At 38.7% G+C, this 9,095-nt stretch overlaps 1 protein-coding gene across 2 annotated transcripts; it reads left to right on the top strand.

Moving 5' to 3' along the window:
* The first annotated feature begins 147 nt into the window (after window positions 1-147).
* On the top strand, window positions 148-6,833 carry IleRS (Isoleucyl-tRNA synthetase). Of its 2 annotated transcripts, XM_022795353.2 has the most exons (7): window positions 148-446; window positions 1,108-1,282; window positions 1,827-2,055; window positions 2,485-2,699; window positions 2,985-3,247; window positions 3,460-3,687; window positions 4,244-6,833. In XM_022795353.2, exons 1-7 carry the CDS (start codon window positions 331-333, stop codon window positions 6,288-6,290), a joined length of 3,273 nt encoding a protein of 1,090 aa, XP_022651088.1. In that variant the 5' UTR covers window positions 148-330; the 3' UTR covers window positions 6,291-6,833. The 2 variants fall into 2 exon arrangements, with proteins under 2 accessions (XP_022651088.1, XP_022651089.1); XM_022795354.2 differs by lacking the exon at window positions 148-446 and having other exon boundaries at window positions 1,161-1,301.
* The last annotated feature ends 2,262 nt before the right edge of the window (window positions 6,834-9,095 follow it).

Here is a 9,095-nt window from a genome sequence, read left to right as displayed (position 1 = left end):
AAATCGTTACTAGCAGAAATGTTTTATGCGTACTACTCCTAAAACGTAGTGAACGGCAGACCCCCAATATTGGTATAGTGTATTCAAGCCTTAAACGACGGAACCGCTTCCACTAAATATCGCACTTTTATGTTCCAGCACTACATGCGCCCTGTTCCAAGATTTTATCGTAGTGCTCTGCTGATCTCACCACGTTTATAAGAGACGTTCACAGTATAGCATAGACATTTCTGATTTGGTTTTTAGAAACGTGTATACTTGTTTCGTTCGTGGACAGGCAGAACAGTCAATTGAAATAAGTAAGCCAGAGCAGGAGGCTTCGTCCTCAGCATGGAGCAACTGCCAGAGAAAATTGACTTTCCTGACGAGGAAGAAAATACGTTAGAATTTTGGAATAAGATCGATGCATTTAAGACATGCCTTAAGCAATCGAAAGGAAAGTCCAGGTATGAATTATTCGATTTTATATATCTGATGTTATTAATAGCAGTACTACATAGCATCCGAAGAGCCCATGTGTATTAGTATGTGGGGTTTACAACTAGCCATAAATTGGGACTCACTCAGAACAAAGTTTTTTTAACCTGCTCTGCATGTGAGTATATAGGTATATAGATATTTTATTTAACAAGTATTTATCTAATATCGCTTAAATGTTGAGCAATATAAAACAAAGCAAGAGTGTACTTTATAATTATATTGAATATAGGAAATTTTAGTCGCGTCTTGTTGTCTAGGGTTACTTTTTAATAGAAGCGTTATTGCCAAGGTAACTTCAAATCGTTTCAGATGAAAAACGATGAAACTATAGTCGAACCTGTAATTGAAAGCTGCTATTATGGCGTCTCTATAACCTGAGTACAACTTATAAGTTGGGTTTAACATTGCTGTGGCAAACGTCATTAAATCTGGCTGACGCAATGATGCATGATGTTTCAGCAGCATCATGGATTCACAGCCTCAGCTTTATGTGACCAGATAGAACGTAACTTAGTTCTATTCATCTGTTCGTCCTAATAAGTGTCCCTAATTTTATACTCGTTTTGGGCGGAATTGAAAATAAGTTTATTTATGGTTCTGCTTAAATTGTCTGTATCTCTATCTCAGATTTACATTTTATGATGGACCCCCATTCGCGACCGGTCTTCCACACTACGGCCACTTGCTGGCAGGGACCATTAAGGATATCATTCCGCGTTTCGCGCACCAAAGCGGATTTCACGTTGATCGACGTTTCGGATGGGATTGCCATGGACTTCCCGTTGAGCACGAAATAGACAAGGTGTCTGTCGTTGATGATTGTACGAGTATTGCCATTTTTAATTACGTTGTATGCACATTGAACAATACTTATATGTATATATATCGCTAATAGAATTAGTTGTTAGTCGGGTACGGTTTACAGTCTCATGTAATATGCGTCCTGCATTGCACATGGGCAATTACGTGTTGCGTCCATGCGTAATTGTTCGCAATTGAAATACTATATACTGCTGTATCGTGTAAAACTATATAGTGACATAATGATAGTTCATAATTACTTACGCTGTTATAGCTTAAAGCATATCAATAATGCCAAAGCAAAGATCGTGTTATACCGCACCAATCTTCCCATAACTGAGTTCATGCATTTAAAAAACAGCTTATCGTGTAGCGCTACTATGAAGTAAATAAGGGGGAGAAAGCATGCTTATTATTATGAAAATTTAGTTACAGATTCTTTAAGCTAAGCAACGCTTTTAAGAAACACTTTTAGCGAGGAGGTAAAGATTGATGTACAACCGAATATCTATTAATAAATTGTTAGTTGTATATTCATCGAACAGGCGTTGGGGATAAAAGGACCCGAAGATGTCGCACGGATGGGCATCACGGCCTATAATGATGAATGCAGAAAGATCGTAATGAGGTATTCTACTCAATGGCGTGAAATAGTAACAAGACTCGGCCGATGGATAGACTTCGACAATGACTATAAAACTATGTATCCCTCATATATGGAAAGCGTTTGGTGGATCTTCAAACAGCTATATAACAAAGGATTCGTCTATAAAGGTGTGGCCTTTCTATGCGATTACTAAGCTAATCTGTCCCATGGGGCCAGCTCAAGTAAAGTCAGTCGAAAAATCTTGAAAAGCCCGACGAGGGTGATTAGTGCTATTATTCGAAAATAAAGTTTCAAAAACAGAAATTCCAGTTTTATGACAGAGACCCGTATCTTTCATGACACTAAAAGTGTCCAATGTGTATCTAAATTTTTATTACATTCAGATGCCGCCACTCTCCATTTCTTCGTTTTTGATCTATGCACGACTCTGATATGTACACGAGCTTCATCCTACGATTGTGTAAATGATCACTTTTAGTGTTGCTTTATTATGGCGAATGAAGAACCTATAATGACGTAATGGAATGTAGTATACAAAACAACACCACGCTTTTGGTTTGTCTTTATTAACGTTTTGCATGTGATAATACCTGCAGGCGTTAAAGTGATGCCGTACTCTACCGCTTGCAATACGCCTTTATCAAACTTCGAAGCTGGTCAGAACTATAAGGAAGTTTTGGACCCGGCTATTGTCGTCTCCTTCCCCTTAGACGAAGATCCACAAGTTTCACTTGTGGCTTGGACGACTACCCCTTGGACATTACCCAGCAACCTCGCGGTTTGCGTGCACCCTGAACTCACTTATGTCCAGGTTAGTGTGGGTATATTACAGCTTCAGCTAGTGCTTAACCCTGGCCAAAAATATGTGTATCTGGTTGTGTGTATTCCGTCTTCGCCAAATATGGATAATTTTTGTTGTCTATTAACATTATTGACGTTGCTATAGGCTTTAATGGACCTAACAGTTGCCGCAGTAAACAATTTAGTTAATAATAATACGATGCCGTGCAATTCAGTAGCGTTGAATTGATCGGCTTAATGATTTTAATTTTCCACATATTTCTCCGCTTATCCTCTTCGGTTATGCTACTTTTAGGTGGAGGCAATAGCAACTCAAGCTCAGTATATTCTTCTGGAATGTCGCCTGTCAGAGCTGTTTAAAAAGGCAGATGATTATAAAGTTCTGTCAAAGTTTAAGGGTAAAACTCTTAAGAATAAAGGCTACGAACCGCTGCTTCCTTATTTCGCACATTTGAAGCAGCAAGGAGCTTTTCGAGTACTTTGTGACGAATATGTTACAGAGGACAACGGTACCGGTGTTGTCCACCAGTCGCCATACTGCGGAGAAGACGATTTCAGGTACTTCATAGTGGAAAAAACTGTAAAAAACTGTTTTTTTTTACTGTGAATTTTACAAAAAAAAGTATTTTAACGACCGTTATTAATCCATTTGCCATCTAATTAATAAAAATATAGCTACGTATAAAAGGTTAAGATTACACCTATGTATTGAAAAGCTTTTTGTTTTTTGAACGGATTTAAATTTCCGTTGCTTCTGCTGTTCTTGATAGGATCTGTCTTTCAAATGGTGTTATTACGAAAAATCAAGAGATAGTGTGCCCGTTGGACCCATCAGGCCACTTTGTTGATCCTGTCGTCGATTTTAAGGGAATGTACGTCAAGGACGCAGATAAGCAGATTATTGCTCATCTCAAAAAGCTCGGACGGCTTGTGCAAGCTGGCACAATCAAGCACAGCTATCCTTTCTGCTGGCGCTCTGATACACCGCTCCTCTACAGGTGAGATAATGCAATAGATATTCGCCAACAAGTTCTGCTTATATATAATTTTATACATATATTCTCATATCATGTACTCAGCTTTTATGTTATATGGGGTAGTTAAGTCTGCTTAGTGTACACAAAAATCTTCCGCTGTAAAAAATAGGTTTGAATTCGGCATTTTCGTAGAAGGTACAGGACTTGAAAAATAACAGGACGCACCGACTGCTCGCTTGTTTTGTACATAGATATGTATATTTAACAGAATCCACCCTGTTTGTAGTGCTAGGGTTTATAAAGTAATCAAACTAGATCACTGCAATATGGTCTATATATTTATTGTAATGACAACACTATATATTATAGATGCTTATATAATAAGCTTGATCGGATGGTTGATGCATTACGTGCTTCGAGGTAGCGAAGATACGACGAAATAAGTGCCCAGGCGAAACCAGAATCAGCTATTTTTCTTTCCTCCTGACAAAGTTTTTCCTGTACCGAATGTAATAAAATGCGCTTCCAAGCAATGACTTGCTTCAGAATCTAATGTATTTTCATTACATGATTTCAGAGCTATCCCTTCGTGGTTCGTTCGCGTAGAACATATGCGCGAAAGGCTCCTGTCGTCCAATGTGGAAACTTATTGGGTACCAGACTTCGTGAAGGACAAACGATTTGCCAACTGGCTTCGCCAAGCTCGTGATTGGGCTATATCTCGTAACCGATACTGGGGAACGCCTATTCCGCTCTGGATATCTGACGATGCAGAGGAAATTATTTGCATCGGCTCCATTGAGGAACTCGAGAAACTTAGTGGCCAGAAGGTCACGGACCTACACCGGGAAATTATAGATGACATCGAAATTCCTTCGCGCCTGGGCAAAGGTTTTCTAAGAAGAATACCGGAAGTATTTGACTGCTGGTTTGAGTCTGGCTCGATGCCTTACGCTCAGCAGCATTTCCCGTTCGAGAACAAAAAAGACTTTGATAATTGGTTCCCAGCTGATTTTATAGCTGAAGGCGTTGATCAGACCCGCGGCTGGTTCTATACGTTAATGGTGTTGAGTACAGCACTCTTTGGCAAAGCGCCATTTAAAAATCTCATCTGCAACGGCCTTGTGCTAGCGTCTGATGGCCAGAAAATGTCCAAACGCAAAAAAAACTACCCCGACCCTACCGAGATTATCAGGATGTATGGGGCTGATGCTCTTCGGCTGTATCTTATTAACTCGCCAGCTGTAAAAGCTGAAAACCTTCGATTCAAGGAGGAGGGAGTACGTGACATTCTCAAAGATGTTTTTTTGCCATGGTATAATGCGTTCCGCTTTCTCTTGCAAAACATTGCATTATACGAAAAGACAAATGGAAACAAATTTGAGTTCAAGGAGCCTAAGAAAATAACTAATACAATGGATAAATGGATTCTTTCGTACTCAAATAGTCTTGTTAGCTTCGTGAAGCAAGAAATGAAAGCATACAGGCTGTACACTGTTGTTCCACGCCTACTCAAGTATATTGATAATCTAACTAACTGGTACGTTCGTATGAATCGTAAAAGACTAAAAGGCAACGATGGCAAGGAGGATTGCCTGCAGAGTTTGCAAACTCTTTTTTCGGTTCTCTTTATCCTTAACAGGCTAATGGCAGCTTTTACACCGTTCCTCACTGAGTTCATGTATCAAAGACAAAAATCGTTCCTACCGAAAGATGAAGTTAAGGACTCAATTCATTATTTGATGCTTCCTGAAGTAGATGAATCTCTCATTGACAGCACTGTTGAAAGAAGAGTAGTTCGCATGCAAACTGTCATTGAGTTGGGTCGAGTTCTTCGGGATCGCAATGCTCTGCCACTAAAGTATCCTCTCATGGAAGTTGTCGTTATTCAGAGAGAGGATGAGTACCTCAATGATTTGAAGGTCATGGAAAATTATATCCTGGAAGAACTAAACGTGAAAAAGCTAACACCTAGCAAAGACAAGCAGTTGTTCGGTGTGTCGATGAAGGCCGAGCCAGATATTAAAGCACTAGGCCTTAGGTTGCGAAATAAATCCAAAATAGTAGGAAATGCCATCCGAACTCTTAGCGATGCTGACATACAAAATCATCTTTTAGGAGGGAAGTTGGTAGTATGCGGAGAGGCTCTACAGGAAGGTGACATCCGAGTACAATACTCGTTCGAGGGTCAGGCTATCGAAAGGTATGAAGCTCATTCAGAGGGAGACGTGCTAGTTTTACTAGACATCCTGCCTGATGAGAACATGATCAACGAAGGACTGGCTCGTGAAGTGATCAATCGTATCCAAAAGTTGCGTAAGAAAGCCCACCTTGTACCTACTGATCCAATTAGTGTGTATATCACCGCAGAGCCCGCTGACAGCGTTGTGGGCAAAGTTGTCGAAAGTCATAGCGAGTTTATAAGGAACACATTGAAAACACCTTTGCTGATTAATAAGTTTGACAACGAGCTTGATCTGGTCGAACAAGAAACCCGGGAGCTGAGGGATGCCAAATTGACCGTTGTAATTGGATTACCTAAAGGAACAAAACGTACGATGGAGCAGCAAACTACTGTCAAGGATGATGTTAAAAAAGCCTGCTCAAAATCTTCCGACGACTAGAAGTGGGTAACCAGTGAAATGTTAGCCAGTAAAGTGCCGTCATGCAAATTCGTCAAAGCAGATATAAACGGCAAGAAATTCACCATTCTGCTTGAAAAGTCCGCAGGTCAAAACGATTTGGGGTCAGAACGACTAAAACAACTGAAAGGCACCGAAAATGCTTCACCCCATTGGATGAACCCAACTGTAAATTTGTAAATGCATGTCTCGAAAATCGCATTGGTACGGTGTTATTGGAGAATCCTGTGGCAAAGTAGTAGATGCAAAAAGACTCGTCATTCTAGTATCTTCGGGGTACTGTCAGTGCAAACTTTCACATTATTCTACGCCGCGGTCCTTACCAAGAAGCTTACTGCTGTGAGCAAAACTGTCTATGCTAGTAGACGCTAAGTAGCTTGAGTGCTGATAAGTTTATATAAACTTATCAGCACATTAAGTTATAAGTTACATTAAAGGTATAATAATACTTTCCCTTTAGTAACTGAGAAAAAAACAGTTCTAGGTGCCTTGTCTGAATATATAAACATTTGAATGATTTCATCACGCCTGCGTCTTTCTTGTATAGATATAAAGTTCCTATGTTTTACTAGTACTAATGATACTAACCTATTATAGATTACGGGTTTTAGTCAGTAGCGATCTCAAAAGTCGGTAAACAATTACATACGTTCGTAAGTATGTTCAATATATGAATTCGTATAAATATCGAATATCGAGAAAGTGGAGATTTTTTTTCTTGCATTTTTTAAGTTTATATTGGATGTACCTAGAATACTCACCTCCTTTTACTTATTCTTCTGAATTTTACTCCATAATAGATATGAGGTTGTTTGAAACTATTTAGGGGGTCTTAAAACTTCAACGGCGGAATATAGCTAACCTGTTTACTGCAATAATAAGTAAGTAATAATTCGGGATATTATAAAAGTATGCATTCGTAAAGTTTTCATGCAATATAGCCGAGATCCACCTTGGCTAAAGTCGCCTTTTTATTAATTGTTTTTCTTTGTGCCAAAACTATTAGTGGATATGAACTCTAGTTTCATCGCATTTTTCGTCTGAAGCTTCTGTAGTAATCGTATCTAAATGTATTGATAATTATATCGATGAACTGATAATCGTACTCATAGAGACTTCAATTATTTTTTTTACGTACATTTACCATATTTTTACTTAACTTCTACATAAAAAAAATATATATATATATACAGTGGGTCTTTTGCAACAAAGCAATTCATATTCAATTGTGAATCGAGAATTTAAAGGTTAGAATTACTTATTAAGGTTAGAACTAAAGATATAATAAATGTGGAGGTCTGGACAATTTCAGAGACTATTTGAAACTCTATACTGGCTCTAAAAGATATACAAAGTGCTCTAATTGTAAGCTTCACACATAGCTCTCGTATATGCTCATACTTGTTAGGAAAAGCTTCATGTACCATCTGATGTACTGATGAAAACTGTGCGAAAGTGCGTTGAACTGAAATTACGTAACATAAAAACTGCCTTTACAACTCCAATACTGTATTTAAATTTTGAATAGTATATCTAAGTACCGTCTTACAGAGAACGCTGATAGGTGAAAGATTACGGAACGCTCTTTCACATATCAATACATTCATCGCAGTATTGTGCATTACAGAGAGCTATAAAATAGCACAAATGCAAGGTTTCAAAACCAGCTTCAGTGTCTAACATTTTCCTTGGTAGTTCTCGACATAAAGCAGTGGTTCTATGAAGGCCACGAAATAAAGGCGCTCGGCCTCGTAGCCGCGCAACCTCTGTATGTGTGTATTTGGTTTTGTTTCATCTTCTCCTTCAAGAATATTCATAACGATATCCGTGGAATCCTTCGGCCTTGGCCTAACTTTTTACTGAGTGGCTACTGCACTACAAGGTAATAAATTCGGCTGTACTTCTATAGCCATGACGAGAGTCTTCTACTTGCATAACCCCTAACCACGTCAAATTAATAGCATCCTCGAGTAAAGCACTGTGACACTTTCTTAGAGCTTCATGTTTTTCGTAACTAACTTATCTACGGGACGGATGTTACGTTTACCCTTATATACATCGCATTAGCAAAGAGGCCTGCAGAAGTGTTGTAGCAGTGAAGATGATAATGCTCGCCAAGCTTGGTTTTTTTCCCGATTTCTGAGGCCTATGATATATCTTGAAAAAATCCTATCAAAATACGCCTTTATCGTAAGGGACAGAGTATACCTTTAGGATAGGCGATCACTAGGCAATACTTATGCCGGTTGACTCAGGTCGCTGATTAAATAAACCATATTTACAACATATCATAGATGCCATGCTGTATCATACATTGTAAATCACATATTACGGTAATGAAAAATGGCTATCAAAAGCATATGTAGATTTATATAAGCTTAATTCTCCATATGAACATAAATCAGTAACGAAGGCTATTTATATGTAAAGTTAAGCATTCCCCTGTACTCGTTCTATTTCGCATTAGCCAAAAGTACGAATAAAGAATGTATGGTTAGCATATTAGGAAATGCAAACAATGTCGCCAGCGTACATGTACATAAAGTCCAATGCTGTAGTTATATCTGACACTGAGTTATTCTTAAAACGTAAGCGTAATATGTTCTAGTTTCGGTTCGTCTAACAAGCGCGGCCTTTACGCAAACTTTTACGAAAACTGGCCTACTAGTTTAATACGTGGCAGTAACATAGTTGGAACAAAGTTTTGTTCCAATTATCTGGCTTTTCATCTTCTTTTTACTGCGTTCTCTATAGTGACAAGGATCCTTATAAGGACGTCCATGGATT

Source organism: Varroa destructor, unplaced genomic scaffold (assembly GCF_002443255.2).
Source record: "Varroa destructor unplaced genomic scaffold, Vdes_3.0 BEIS01000003.1, whole genome shotgun sequence".
NCBI lineage: Eukaryota > Metazoa > Arthropoda > Arachnida > Mesostigmata > Varroidae > Varroa > Varroa destructor.
This window is presented reverse-complemented; position numbering and strand designations above follow the sequence as displayed.

Coding starts and splice junctions, on each gene's coding strand:
- IleRS (XM_022795353.2), top strand. CDS start 331: ATGGAGCAACTGCCAGAGAAAATTGACTTTCCTGACGAGGAAGAAAAT. Junction 1,283..1,826: donor TTGAGCACGAAATAGACAAG/GTGTCTGTCGTT, acceptor TTCATCGAACAG/GCGTTGGGGATAAAAGGACC. Junction 2,056..2,484: donor CAAAGGATTCGTCTATAAAG/GTGTGGCCTTTC, acceptor TAATACCTGCAG/GCGTTAAAGTGATGCCGTAC.